This window comes from Nycticebus coucang, chromosome 18 (genome assembly GCF_027406575.1).
Source record: "Nycticebus coucang isolate mNycCou1 chromosome 18, mNycCou1.pri, whole genome shotgun sequence".
NCBI classification, from domain to species: Eukaryota; Metazoa; Chordata; class Mammalia; order Primates; family Lorisidae; genus Nycticebus; species Nycticebus coucang.
Genome location: NC_069797.1, coordinates 47,176,722 through 47,192,595, shown reverse-complemented (window position 1 = coordinate 47,192,595; position 15,874 = coordinate 47,176,722). Strand labels below are relative to the sequence as shown.

The 15,874-nt window shown below is 34.5% G+C and overlaps 1 protein-coding gene across 3 annotated transcripts in view; it reads left to right on the top strand.

The window, feature by feature from the left end:
• The window catches only part of STXBP4 (syntaxin binding protein 4), a 208,461-nt gene that overhangs the window by 55,835 nt on the left and 136,752 nt on the right, over positions 1-15,874 (top strand). For all 3 annotated transcript variants that reach the window (XR_008375460.1, XM_053568303.1, XM_053568302.1), the window contains 2 exons: positions 5,204-5,293; positions 8,858-8,923. Coding sequence is in view for 2 of the 3 variants with exons in the window: in XM_053568303.1 (XP_053424278.1) it covers positions 5,204-5,293; positions 8,858-8,923 (156 nt within the window). In the remaining variant the exon portion in view is untranslated. The remainder of the gene's footprint in view (positions 1-5,203; positions 5,294-8,857; positions 8,924-15,874) is intronic.

The following is a 15,874-nucleotide window of genomic DNA, read 5'->3' as shown; positions in this document are numbered from 1 at the left end:
TCTTTTCTCTCTTCCTTCCTTCCTTCCTTTCTTTCTCTCTCTCTCTCTCTCTTCTCTCTCTCTCTTTCCTCCCTCCTTTCTTTATTTCTTTCTTTCTTTTTTCCCTTCCTTTCTTTCTGTTTTTTTGTTTGATGGAGATGGCTTTTAGAAAATATTTTCACGGAAATATAACATATACACAAGGAAGTACAAAAATCTAATGTATACACCTGATGAATTTCTCTCCACTCAAAAGGCTCCCTCTCAATAACTTCCCTGTCATCCTCCACTTATAGCTTTACATTAGAACCAGTGTTTTGACCCCCATTTGGCTGCTCTTGAACTTTGTAATGAAAAGAATTATAAAATACATATTCCTGTGTTACTAGCTTCTCTTGCTCATTATTTTGTCTGACTCATAAGATTTCTTGAGATGCTATCTTTAAAGTAGGAATTGCCAAGTCAATATAAATCAGTCCTACGTTTGTTCACTTGATAAAGAACTTCAAGGTTTGGAAGAATATGACATTTAGAATAAAAAATATAACTATCTTACTATAAGTATAATCATCATTGCCATAATAAAAACTTCACACAGCACTACACTTGATGCTGACACAAGATGATATACAGAGAAGGCAAGGCTGGAACCCACATTTAGCAGTACTCTAAGCATAATATAGTCCATCATACTACTGTGATATTTCCAAACTAGTCAAGTACCACATCATGAACGGATTGTCTTAAAATTAGAGAAAGTACTATGAATTCCCTAAAGTAGACTTTTCACAATTTGGGCTCTTATTGAATCAATATTAACACATTGTAGCCACTACTTTAACAAATGAAAGAGAGTAGAATGGAAAATTTCAAACTGAACTGTATGTGGAAAGATTCAGTAATGTTTTGCTTATACTCAAGATATAAATCATTTAAATAAAGGGTAAATATTAAATTTAAAATTTGTATTTTACTCAGTAGTGAGGAGCTATTAAGGAGAAAATGAAATGATAAAAGTGATATGTTAGAAAATCTTAGGTGTTGGGGGTGAAACTGGTGATAGTCTAGACAGAGCATGATGGGAAGAATCCCATATAGGTTAATAAAGCACTAAACTGTAGTGAGGGTGGAGAGAAGTAAGAGGAGTGACAGATACTGGATATTTACCAAAAATAACAACAAGAAGTACGTCATCGATGCGACTTGCTCACCATTTGGATGTGAGAATCAAGGGAGAAGAATGAGTTAAAATAACTTTTAAGTTTTGATTAGTATCATTAAGAATATGATGGTATTATACCATCAGTAGAAATAAGGCAATAAGGAGAAAGTCTTTTTCAAGGCAGGGAAAAACGATAGGTTATGTTTTAGAGAAAATAAGTTTAAGGTGCTGACAGGTATAAATAACCAAAAGCCTTGGAAATGAGGAACTAGATACCCCGAGAGGAATTTGGGAATAATTTAGAGCACGATAGTTGAAGCATAGCAGTGAATGTGATCACTCAGAGCTTGTAGAGAAATTTGGCAGGGGGATGTAGAGAGCAGGCTGTGAGATGGCAGAGCCCTTGCAGGCTGGGGAACATTCAGAGAATGAACCCCCAACTGCTTCTCCTCCGTTGCCAAAACAGTCATATTTCTGTCTTCCTACTCCCTCTGCCAGAAGTCACATAGCCCTTTGTTTTCTAGTTAAGTATGCAGAGATCCTTGAGATCTCTCCCTTCTTTCTCCTTGTCATATGCTAACAAAGTTAAGTAGTACCACTAAGTCAGTATTCTTCTTTTGTTTTGTTAACTATGCTGGGATCATCATATCTTTCCCTTCTTGCTTCTTGTCATATGTTAACGAAGTTGAGAGAAACCACTAATAAGATGGTTTGTCTTTGTTAAAGTTATTTACATTTTCCCATTGTACTATAAGACCAAAACTATGTCTTTTGTTTATACTATTTCCCCATATTGTCTATGCTACCTCCCCCTGGACAACCCTGTACAGATACTATAAAATAAAGCTGATTTTGTGCTTTGGTGCTGGCTGGAGCCATCAGCTCAGGCAGTCCTCCAGGTCCCATCCTTTGTTTCCGTGTCTTCTCTTGTGCTGTATTGTCCTCATTCCCCACCAATTCCACTCTGGTTCACTCCCCTTCGCCATGCTGGTTCGTGACAGGGGGGAGGCAAACTGTGGAGAATGTCCCACTCCCCTTCCTTCCATTTAAGAAGTTGAAATGAAAGCAAGTCAGTGGAAACAGCATAAATGTTCAGAATGGAGAAGTGAGGTAGTCGGTTGTCACGACCTAAAGAAGAGAAAGTTTTAAGGAAAAACAACTTGAGCAGTGATGTATGTAATAAAGAGGTTAAGAAAATGGGGGGGGAGGAGCATTTACTTTGTCAAATAGCAGTTTTATTGGTGAAATTGCAAGTAATCATAGAAATGTGGGGATAGGAAAGATACGCAGACCATTTGAAGAAGTAAAAGGTATGAGCAGGAGAAATGGAAGGAGATAAGAAGGGGATACACAGAAACTTTTAGGTGAATAGGGTGGTATAGTCTCACACAGTTTTATAAGGAAAGGAGGTATGAATAGGTCTCTAATAGAAGGTTTAATAAAATTGGACTGAATCAGAGGTTATTGTTTGTTTAAGATGAATTGAGGTTGGGGAATGGGGTCAATGGAATGGTAGCTATTCAAAATTGATACAAGCCAACTAACGTAAAATCATGATGGTGGGGAAAGAGTGAAGGGAGAGGAGAGGTCACACCTAGTTGACCACCTAGTTGTCAGTGCAGTGACCACTCTCTTGGAACTGGTTCCCAGAGCAGAAAGGAGAGTCTAAATTATTTACAGTGTTATTGACCTGGTGTCACAGAGCTCAGGGGGCCCAAGGATCACAAATAATATTGTAAGAGCCAGATAGAAAAAGGATGTAGAAAGTTGAAAACATGCATCTGTCCAGAATTGGTGTTAAATAGCAAGGATTTTTCATTGACTGCCTGCTTAGTTGATAATATATTTGAATAGAACTATTAAAAGTCAGTGCGCACAAAGAGGCTTTTCAGAGAATCCACAAGTAACTTCCACGGCCAATTCTCTGGCTTTGGGTTTCTCCTGCTTAGTTCAAAATAACAGTAGGATTATATATGTAAAGGTTTGGTTTCAAGTTCTATGCCTGTTCAGTCTAGTGCCTCTCAAAATGATTCCCTAGAATCTTTGTGTGATTTATCTCCATGATGTTAAGCTCAAAAGCTTAAGGTCACATCCCTAAAATCCCAATCCATAGATTCTCTTAATAAATTGTCATAGCTCTGTTACCTAAAATTGTACTTAAACTTTTAAATCCTGTGTATTTCACATCCTAGTTTAAAATAGAATGGGCTTATGCGAATGTTGAGTAGCAGAGTTTCCCAAATTGTGCTTTTGCGAAGTTTAGTTCCATGAGCCTCGTACCCAAAAAATAAAGGCCACAGGGCACTGGGGCTGGGGTGTGTGTGAATGGTTAAGTTACTGAGGAAATGTGACAATTTATTAAGTTATACTTGCTTTTTGGAAATTCAGATCCTCATTAGCATATTAAAGCTGTTGGAAGCCATGTAGAAAAGGTGGTTAACTTTTTCTAAATCCTGTATCACTATCACCATCACTACCACCCAGTTTTGCTTCCATATATACCAGTTAATATCCTTTGAAATACAAGTTGTGAAATGTTGTTATATTTGAAAATGTGTTCAAGACTAAAACAGTATGGAAGGAATTCTTATGACTGCGAGTTGAATACGTCTGAAAGGTTGGAGTAACAGAGACAGATAAAGAATATGAGATCATATACATTATAGAGAATAGGCATAGATAATCCAAAAGCTAATGGGGGAGGGAAAGATAATCCAGGGAATTCAGGGAAAACAATTTCTTCCCAAATTTTAAGAATAACTCCTACTCCTGTTACTCTAGGATTTGGAAAGCAAATCTAAGTATCATACCCATTCCACCACGATTTGTGTTGAATACTTAGTAAAAATCACAGACTATGATGGGAATAGTCTCTGTGGGAATCTTGGAATGGGCATTTATTAGTTGTGAAACCTTAGGCAAGGTACTATCTTTCCTGAGCCCATTTGCTCATTTATGAAATGGAGACAGTTTTTTGTTTTGTTTTTTTTTTTCCTTTTTAACTTTTTTTTTTTTTTTTTTTATAGTTGGGGATTCATTCAGGGTACAATAAGCCAGGTTACACTGATTGCATTTGTTAGGTAAAGTGCCTCTTGCGACAGTTTTTTTTTTTTTAAATAAGGCTATAATATTGACCATATACAATCCTTAGCTATGCATCTGCATATAGTAAGTTCACAGTGAATGGTTGATATTATTAATCATTCTTATTATCTTTTCCTACTCTCTACTCATCTCTCCTATCTAAAGGGCTCTGCTTTAAGCCCATACTTTTATACAGTCGCTTTCTGCACTTAATCCTTTAAACTATATTTCTGTACTTGTTTTTAGCTTTTTTGTATCTTCCACATAGAAGATGGCTATAATTAGACTTGGATTTTATCACTGATTGGATTTTCATAGTTTTTACTCTGTAATTGACTCTCAAAAGGATCATGCTAGACATAAGAGAAATTGTCATGTCTTCTAGTTTTTGTTGTTATTCACATTCATATGAATTATTAATGTTATCTTCAATCCACAGTTTCTGTGCAGGAATATTGTAAAGCCATTTGGCGTTTGCATTACTTTTCATTTAGTTAAAACCGTATACATAATTGATGAATATGCTGGGCTCCTGTGAACCATCTTGATTGACAATACAGCATTTTGTTAGCTTTAGATACCATGCTCTTGAAATGAATGTCTTTAGGCAATAATTTATGTTGATAACTTGTAAAGTCTTTTGACATTATAAACACAATGTTAGAATTCAGACTTTTAAGGAAAATTATATTGTTAAAGTAAGAGTTATGAAGGTGCGAACAGAGTCAGTATACCTTCTAATCATCTAAATTCTGTTGCACATGTAAGTAACACCAGTGTAAGGTTAAGCTTAAATTAATGATATCGACCCACATTACTTTAATATTCCCTTTTATCTAATCAAATGACTCTCAAGTAAGAAACTGAATTTTGTTATTAGAATGCAAAAGCCTAAGATTAGTTAGGAAGAATGTTCATGTTAGTTCTCATAGTTAGCATCTAATGTGTAACTTCTCTTCTATATTTTAATATTGACAGCTTCTTCCCTGTGATTCTTTAGAAGCCGATGAAACAGGAAGGCTTACACGTGAAAGAAATGATGCCTTGAAAGAAGTGAACATACTTAAGGTAGCGTCCAATTTAGTGTTCTTCTATTTTCTTTAGAAAAAAGAAAATACTCCTGTGTTAGATTCTGAAGTATTAGGGGTCAGTTTTATTTTCAATAAAAGAGTATTAATATCAACTAGTTAGAATCAGATTCTCTCTTCAATTGGCCTTTAAAGAATTAATTTTTAGTTCATGTGCTTATTGTTATTACAATATCCATGTAAGAATCAGAGTGAACCACTTCTTTGCTCATGCCTTTTGACAGGCATGAGCCTCTGTTTTTCTCTCACATTGGAGGTCAGGGCAGAATTAGATAAGGCGCCAACAAGCAAGCTATGACAGTTTGGGATCCTGTGAGTCTGGGGGAAGTACATCTTTTTCCATGTGCAAGATCATGCTTATTGGGCATAATGGTTTGCTCATCTAATTTGGAATTAAGGCAGTATGACTTACGGGAGAAAAAAGCACATATATTTCAAATATACTGTAACAGTTTGATTTCTTTTATATAGTTTCATTGTGTTTTTAATAGAATATTACATTTAAATTACACCCTAGTTTTTACAAAAAGCAGTTAATATTTTCCAAGTCTTCAAGAAAACCAACGTAACTACTTACCATTAAGTCACCATAGGAATATGTATTTTTATATTTATAAATGTTTATAAGATCGCCTCTTATAAACATTGCATTAAATAAGTGAAATTCTATTTAATTTTTATGAAACTTAAATTTCATTAAAATCTTTACAACAAAAACAATCTTTTGCTACCTTATTTTTACAATTCCAACCCTGCAAAGGTGTCCACCCTTTTTTTTTTCCTGCCACATTGGAAGAAAGGTTTTTCTTTTCCAAAAGTTTCTTTGCACGGCCAATCACATTTTTAAAAATAAATGTATATGTGGAGCCAGGGAGTATGTGGGAAATCTCTGTACCTTCCTATTAATTTGCTATGAACCTAAAACTGCTCTTAAAAAAGAGAGTTTTAAAAGATAAATATATATGGGTTTTAACTCCTACATAAATTGTTTCATCCATCTACACATTTTACAGTTATTGCCTTTATTTTCTCTCTCTCTCTGTTAGATTTGTATCTTGGGCATCTTTCCCTATTAATATATGTATAAAGATCTGCCAAACTCCTTTGGCTAGGTCTCCCATACTTTCAGTGGTTATTTAGCCAGTGACCTATCAATGGATATTTATACCATTTCCAGTTTTCCATTATTAAAAATAATTCTACCTTCAACAGCTTTGTAGAAGTGCCTTTGACCAATTGCATGAGTATGTACACAGAATAAATATCTGAAAATGAAATTGCTTTTTTAAAGGATATGGACACATAAAAATTCTGTTGTTACCAAATTCCCTTTCAAAAGTCCTTGCCAATTCACATTTCTTCCTAATTTATGTAAGGATTCCACTACTTACATTTTATTTTATATAATTTTTTTATATATGGAATATTTTATGTTTCTTTTATAATTATAAAGCCACTGTCTGGCCACTTTTTTTTTTTTTTTTTTTTTTTTTGGTGTAACAATTAAGAATTTAGATGTAAAGTTTAAATTTAATTTTAAAAATACATTGACAATTGCTTCTAATATTCTCTTTAAAAAATTTATTCAATGTTGGCTGCCTTGGTAAGATAGCATTTTTCTACAATTTATCTCTAGATCAGGGGTCCTCAAACTATGGCCCGCAGGCCACATGAGGCGGTGTGATTGTATTTGTTACCATTTTGTTTTTTTACTTCAAAATAAGATATGTACAGTGTGCATAGGAATTTGTTCATAGTTTTTTTTCTTAACTATAGTCCGGCCCTCCAACGGTCTGAGGGACAGTGAACTGGCCCCCTGTTTAAAAAGTTTCAGGACCCCTGCCTAGATGAACCATTAAATCTTGTTTATTATAATTTTCAGAGTCTCAGATCTTTTTCTTTTCTTTAAAGTTTATCATTGTTAAATTTAGTGATAATATTTCAGTTTTATTGGAATATCAATATTAATTATTAGAATTTTAATTTAAAACTGTATATGCCATGTTCTTTTGACATTTAAACAAGGCTTCCCTGAGGAGCCATTCAATAAATCAGGATTCACATTTAAAGTTTATGAAATGTAACTTATCCTAATGTGATAAAACCTAAAATCCCAGGTAAGCAGGCAGCCAGTTAACTCAGTTGGTTAGGACATGGTGCTAAAATTCTGTATACAACAAATTCCACATTTTAAAATTATTAATACCTTTACCTCAAAACCTATCAATTGGCCGAGAGCCATATAAGAAGCTATAGAAAATAGTACACAAAGCAATAAATATTGTTGGAGGTAATGTCTATTTTTTCAGTTTTTTCTGTTTATATTGTACATACACATAAATAACCGAGGTTGTTGAATGGAGTTCATGGAGTCCGTAGATGGTGTCTCATCACTTTTCATTATCCTGTGATATATCTAGTCTTCATATCTGACATGAAGTACAAATAAAAATGAAATCAAGATAATTTTATGCAAATGGCTAATTTTTATTTTGCAAGAATGATTTTTTAAAGTGCTGTGGGCTTTATTTAACTTAAAGCCTTTCCACAGAATTTTCATTGCTACTGCTTTGCAGAGGTGAATGAAAATAAATATATTTTCCATTGACAGATGTGAAAAACTAGGATGCAAAGAGTGAAGGTGACTTACTAGGGCAGTAATGCACAGGAGCCTGCAGTCTCTTGGCATGTTCATTAGATTGCTATATTATACTCATCACCATCTACCTTCATTTCACCTCTTAGACAAGAATGAGCTAACATACACCAGAAAGTAGATCGCCTCTTATAAACATTGCAGTGTAGCCATGATCACTTAATTTACTGTTCAAGCAATTCCTCTGCTCAAGTTTGTAGAAAAGTGGCTCTTAAATTTCTCTTACTATTTATGAGCTGATCAATAAAATGTGGATTTATTTAAGATATACTCAAAAAAATGGAACATTTTAGGGTATGTGCTTGTCTAAATTTAATTCCAAATATTTTTTATTTATATGCATAATATTCATTTACCTTAACTATCTTAATTAATTTACCTTAATAACTATCATTTTATATTTTAGTTATACCAGTCATACCTTTTTATATGGGTAATCTTATAAGAATGAACTAGAATTAAATTATAAAGCCAAGAGTTGGCCCCATCTCAAGAGTTGGTCCTCTTTAGTATGTTTAGAGACCTTTCCTTCTAATTTGTAATAACAATGACCTTCAGTTTGGAAGCTCTTTGGCACTGATAGCTATTGCCCAAAATTTAGTTAATCTTTATACATTTTGATTCCTGCTGACTTATTTTTTGACCTTGGGTTGTGGAATTTTGCAAAATTAAGATCATAGAAAGTACATTTACTTCACAATTATTCTATAGGCAACTAATTACTTTTAAGTGATAACATATAAAGCCAGAAAACATAAGAAAATACAATCTGAAAATGTAAGCAACTTAATGTTTTGGAATATACATAAAGCTTTGAAACAAAGGATTAAAATCATACTCTCAGATACTTTCATAACAAGTTATTAATTCAGTGGTTTTTAAATATAGGAAAAATTATTTGAATCAGAGAAGCAAAGGAAGCAATTGACAGAAGAACTCCAGAATGTGAAACAAGTAAGTGTATGTTTTGAGTGTGTGTGTGGTGTGCATAAATATAAGAGGTATATAATAAAGCAACGATGTTTTATAATACCCCAGAGCTTACTGATGCAAAAATATAGTATACAATGATAAAGATCTCAAATGCAATCACTTTTGGAGTTGTACCTATACTGAAGTCCTGCTACTATTACTCAAAAAAAAAGTTAAAGCTCCTTTTGCAAATTCTAATTGATAGTCACAGACCAAAATGACCAGTTTTGCTTTTCTATTCTTTTTCCCTTTTTCTTTCATTTTCCCTTTTCCCCAGTTTTTCTTATCTTTTGTTACTCATATCTCATTCAAGAAAAAAACAAGCAAATAAAAGAATCATTAACACAGAGCATTTTTATCATTTAGTTGTTTCACATCTTTTTTCACTCTGCCTCATTCTTCAAAGAATTTGAGGTAGCTTCCAATAAAACAAATACACGGCAAGATTATGAAATGAAAACACAAATAACAAAATCTACACAAGAACAAAACCCCTGTTAGAGATCAATGGCTCTCACATGATGGTTACTTTCCCTCTCATCATCCTCTTAGAAAACATAAAATCAACAGAGAGCAAAGAGAACAATACAGGACCTATATTTTCAGTATGACTAGGTGACAGAGAACACCACAACCTTCAAAGTACATCTAAATAGAGTAAAAAAAAAAAAAAGAAAGAAAAGAAAAAGAAAAAAAACTCATCAAAGTTTCTGCAGCTCAGCCTGCCTCTGAAACCTGGGAGATAAAGAACAGAAGGAAGGTTTCAAAGACTCTGAAAAAGGGTAGTGATAAACAGTTGAATTAATTGCAGTACAAACAGAATCACTCCCAGAAAGAGATAATAGTAAATGCCAAAATAGGAACATAGGTCAGGACTTGGTGGTTCTCAGCTCTGGCTACAAGAAACGGACTTCAAGGTGTGTGCAAACAGAAGTGGCAGCCTGGAGAATCCTGTTTCTCTGCATGAATCAGATAGATAGAAGATGGATGGAATTCCTTGGAGACTAAGCAATGACGAGCAAGAAGGAAATAAGAGGGGAAAGGTAAGGATCCAGCAGAAATGAAAGAGAAACAAGACACAACAGTCCACCCACTCCTGTCTTATGACCATCAACAACATGATCCATAAAAGAAGCTGCACAGAAAAATGTACTCTTGGATGAAGAGCTTTTTCTATGAAAATAGAATAGGAAAAAATTCTGTGTCCCCATCATTGTAAAACAACCGCAAAAATCAGACAAGATTAGATAAATTAAAGCTTTCCTCTTAATGAAAACTTTCCACAACAATCGAGCCACAAAGCTAAAGAAAATGTAATGTAACACTCTCAACTCAATTAAATATCCTCAAATGAGCTAAGAAAAAGAGGAAAAAAACAAACAAACAAAAAAAAACACTTCAAATTTGGAAGTTTAAACAAAAATAGAAATTGGTCAGGGAAAAATGGAACAAGAGTTGATAAAGAAAAGAGGAAAGGGAAAGACAAAATTATATCAGAAATAAAAACTAAATTACAAGCTGTCCAAGGAAGAATATATTCAAATGAAAAAGGCATTGAAGAACACAAGAAAAACAACCAGGAAAATGAAAATGAAATCAAGAAGCAAGAGTTTCTTGAAGAAGTCATTCAAAACACTGGACAGCATGAATATTTAGAACTATAATCCAAGAAAACTTTACAGAATTAAAAGAACACCTGCATCTAATATGAGGTACTGAAGAAAACAAAACTGTAGGATATATCCTACTAAAACTATTAGGCTTTAAATAAGGATAGAGGGAAAAATACACAGTGTCTCTAAGTAAAAAGATCAAAAACAAAGACAATAGAATTAGACCATCATTGGTCTTCTTGAAACAACATGCAAAGTAATGGAGCAACATTTTCAAGACAGAAAGGCACAGAAAATATGACCCAAAAATGTTTGATAAAGTCAAGCTGACCTTAAGGTATCAATGCCATGGGAAACAGTGTCATATGCCACTACTAAGGGAATCTGTATAATAATTTTTAAACACTAAGCCCAAGGTTATTTGTTACAGCATCATTTGTAACTGGAAAATATTGGAAACTGCCTTTTATCTCCAAGCATAGGCTACTGATTGAATAAACTACAGGACACACCTGCGCTGGAGCACTCCACTTCTGCAGGGAAGAGGAAGGAGGTCTCTGTTAAGTAATATGGACTGATTTCCAGGATGTATAATCAAGTATAAAAATCAAGGCCAATGCAAAAGAGTATATTTAGTGTGCCACCTTTCATAAGCCAAGGAAATTAAAATATGTATCTCTTTATATTTGTGAAAGAAACCAAAGGAAGGATAAACTACACAGCAATGAAATTTGATCACTTATGAAAATGGGGAGACCTGGGGTAGACAGGAGAGAGTGTGTAACACCTCTCTGAGGATGCCTTTTTATATAATTTGTATTGTTGGATGCATGTTAATATTATATTCATTTAAAATATACATAAAGAAATCGGAAGGGGAAAATAAACCCAACGCTGTAAGCAAACTGAAGCAAGCGAATCCACTTGTATTTCAAATGAATACCATAACCATGCTAAAAAAACGAAAGAACCAATTCAAGTAACTTGTAAGCACAATATTTGTAGTCAGTGTTTTGGCAGGTTCGATTCAGTCGGGAAAGAATTCCAAAGTAAGTCCTAAAGCTTTTTTATGATTTTGGTTTCATTTTGTTGTTTTAGTGTATATAAGCAAAGCATTCCAAAGTAAGTGTATATAAGCAAAGAATTCCAAAGTAAGTCCTAAAGCTTTTGTATGATTTTGGTTTCATTTTGTTGTTTTAGTGTATATAAGCAAAGGGTGTATGTGTACATTCTGAAACAGTTTTAGATGGATTCTAGGACTGAGGCAAACATGTTGATTGTTGTTGACTGGCAAGATCTTAAGGAAAAAGGAAAGACAAAATAGAATATCAATAAATGAAGTCAAAGAAGGACCCTGTGGGATGGATTTGAATTGGAGGTATCACTATGAATGCATCATTTCTTATATATGTCTGTGCATGTATACAGTATCTGAATGTGCACATGTCTGTGTGAATGTATGTACGATGGGGCTACATTCTGATGAACCCAATGTTAAGCTGAGAACATCACAAGTTGAAAATGCATTTCATACCCTGATACACCTATCATAAAGTTGGAGAATTATAAGTCAGACCACTGTAAATCAGAGTCCCTCCATATTTATGTGTATGTGTCTGTGTGTATGTATGTGTATATATGACCTCGCTCTGTCAGCCGTAAGAACTACATAGAAGAAGCCCTGATAGCAGTGAGCTCATGCCATTTCTCGGTGTCCAGATCCTCCTCCCCACTGAGAGAAGCTCAGGCTCCATGGATAGACCAGTTTCAGGGACTGGGAAGGATAGGTTTGAAACAAGCCTGAATATCTTATTATGTGAAGAAACAAGAAGTGTCCCCAAATGATAGGGACAAGTCACAAGGAACTAGCCTGAAGGAGCTGCCACTCCAGATCTGGAAGAACTTGAGTGCCAAAATAATCTAGTACAGTAATGAACTGCAAACCATTGAAAAAAATAGTAATTCATGCGTCTATACCACTAGAAAGTAGATTAATTGATAGGGGAAAAGGAGTGCTCTGGCTTACACTAGAAGGTTGAATAGTGACTGGTAACTGCAGAGAAGCTTCATATTTGGAAATCAGCAAAATGCATCTATTTTAGTTAAGATTAGATCAGGCAGAATTCATCAGCAGCTAAATTTAAGGGAAAATTTTGATGAAGAGCAGAATATTTACATATTTACATGGCTTTAAAATATCACTCTAAAACTGCTTATTAATCACAAGGAAAATAGTAATTATACAGTAGAGAAACAAGAAAACACCTTGACTGGTGCTGAAAATTTTTCTCACCAGTGAAAAACAGAAGGAAATTATGCAACTCCAAATGAGATACCCTGAAAAGGACACAAAATCACCTATGTAGTATTCTGGCTGAGAATGCATAACATGAATCTAACCGTGGGGAAACCTCAGACAAACCCAAAGTAAGGGAACATTTTATTTTAAAGAATAGTGGGGTGGAGGGTGTATGTGTACAATTTCTTCAGAAATGTCAATACTATGTTTTGAAAAAAGCAACAAAATATCCCAGATTAAAGGAAGTTAAAAATACGTGAAACCTAAATTCATTTCCTAACCCTGGACTGAATCCTGTACTAGAATGGGAGCAACGCTATAAAGGACATTATTGGTTCATCTGACAAAACTGGAACACAGGTAGCAGATTGAAGTATGGAGTCAGTTTTAAGCTTCCTAAATGTGTTAACTGTACTGGGGGTCTATGAGAGAATATTCTTATTTTTAGGAAATACTGAAGTTTTTAAGGACAAAAGGTTATGACGTATGTAACTTACCCTCAAATGTCAAGAAAAAAATTATGTGCTTGTATATTTATTGATGTGTGTGTTCTATACATACATGTATATGTGCATGTGTGTATATATATATACATGTGTGAGTATGCATTTATATAGTGTGTGTATACATGTATATACATATGAGAGATTGAGAACATGCAAAATCCCAGCAATAACAGCCTCAAAATATCAGTGGCTTACAAGAACACATTGCTTCTCACTCATGAACGTGTTGACAAAAGGGTGAACCCAGTTAATTAGGTAAATCTAGGTGAAGGATATGAGTGTATTCTTTATACTATTCTTGTTCTTGTAACTCAACTGTATGTTTGAAATTATTTTCAAGTGAAAGGTTTCTTTTAAAAAGTCTTCTTTTTTAGCCAATTTCAAGACCCCCATTTTCTTAAATATTTTTATGTTTTGATTGATGCACCTTTTTCGTTCTTTTCATCCCGTCTCTTCTACACATACATGAATTTCCATGGCCAGGTCTTTTTACATTTAGTGTTTGTGTCCTGAAAGTGGAAATTTAAAATCCTCCTTGTTAGTTTTTATATGTAGAATAAATTAGGAGATGGGGTTTTTTCCCTGCATTTACTTAAATTTTCTTTTCTCCTAAATGCTTGGAATATATGAAGATCAGAACATCATAAAATAACATAGTAAGGGCTGGCATAAAAGGTGAATCTGAAGAAAAATAGCAATTTTGCTTTCTTTTTCTAGCAATACCTACTTTTTCCACATGAGGCCCTCCTGTATTTATTCTCTGAACGGATGAGTTCCTGTTATTAAGGAAGGTCAAGTCTGCATGAATAAATAATCTATGCCTAATCTTTACCAGAATTTAATAGGATTCAAAAGGAAAAGATGAGATATAGATGAAAATATAATGTAAGCAAGAGAAAGACTCTTCTATGATGAACAGTGAATTAGCATAGGGATTAGTGCAGAGTAGACAATGGCACTTGGAGTTAGACCATCTGGCTGTGTACCCTCATCTTGCCTCTTGCTAGCTTTTGACCTTCAGGGAACTACTTCACCTTTCTGAGACTCAGTTTTCTCATCATAGAATGAGCATGATAATAGGATCCTTTGTGAGAATATTAAAAATATTAAGGTAATATACATATTAATATACATATAAGCACCCAACAGATATTAACTGTTATGGTTTTTTTTTCTTTTGTAGTTGTGATTTTATTGATTGTGTTGAGCATCAGTACAGACATTTCAATTTGTACACAATTCTTAACATACGTACCCCAAATCTAAAAAGCCATTTATTGTAATTCTTTTTTAAACAATTATTCCAGTGACTTTCCAGATATTACTATAAACAATAGAAGAAATATTAAGAGGTAGAAATGATTTATTTTAACTATTTAATAAAGAGGAAGAAAATACAATTCTAGCTGAAGTCATAAGACTTTTCATAGAAAAGGTGACATGTGAGCTGGGCTGGACATAAAAAGGGAAGAGCAGTTCAGACAGAGAAAACAATGTGAAATCATGTCTTTCGAGTCAAATCAGCCTCGTTTCGTATGCTAACTTTACGTCATTTGTTAATATGTTTGTGTCTTCATGTCTAAAAAAAAGTAATAATAGGCTTAGCAGCCATACATCAGTGAGTAGAACACCGGCCACACACACTGAGGCTGGAGGGTTTGAGCTCAGCCTGGGCCAGCTAAACAACAATGACAACTGCAACAAAAAAATAGCTGGGCATTGTGGCAGGCGCCTGTAGTCCCAACTACTTAGGAGGCTGAGGCAAGAGAATTGCTTAAGCCCAACAGTTGGAGGTTGCTGTGAGCTATGACACCATAGCACTCTACCGAGGGCAACATAGTAAGACTATCTCAAAAAAAGGTAATAATAAAGATATTATAATTTTTTCACAGGACTAGAGAGTTTAAGAGCCTATAACTGTCAGGAATGTAGCAGGTCTCTGAAAAATAATAGGTTTGATATATATTCTTTAATTATCATTACCATCATTGTCAAAGGCCCAGGAGCATAAGAGAAACATAGAAAGACAAAACAGGAAATGACATGCACGGCTCTGTTGGGGTCAAAGCATACAGGCACCTGAATACCAATCTAAGATTTCAGACAGTGGACTGCCATTCAAGATACTCAATGAGGGGGGATAAAGGAATAAGTTGTTCCACCTGTAATCTGATCCCACTTTTTCTTTCATACTCCACATCCAAATTGTTAGTCCTTTTGAAAAACTGCATCACTGGTCTAAGCTGCTATCATCTCCAACCTGTATTATTATTATAGCTTCCTGCCCCAGATCACCCTGCTTTTACTGTGCCTCACCCCCATACACTTTAATCTGAGCACGCAACCAGAAATATCGTTTTAAAATGAGAAGTCTCCAGGACTTTCCATCTTACTCAGAGTAAATGTCAAAAATGCTGCAAGTAGCAGCCTACAAACGTCAAAGTCTACGAAGTCCCACATGATCTGCCATCCACCCCTCCGTCCTCACACTCCGCCTACCCCCGTGGCCTCCGCT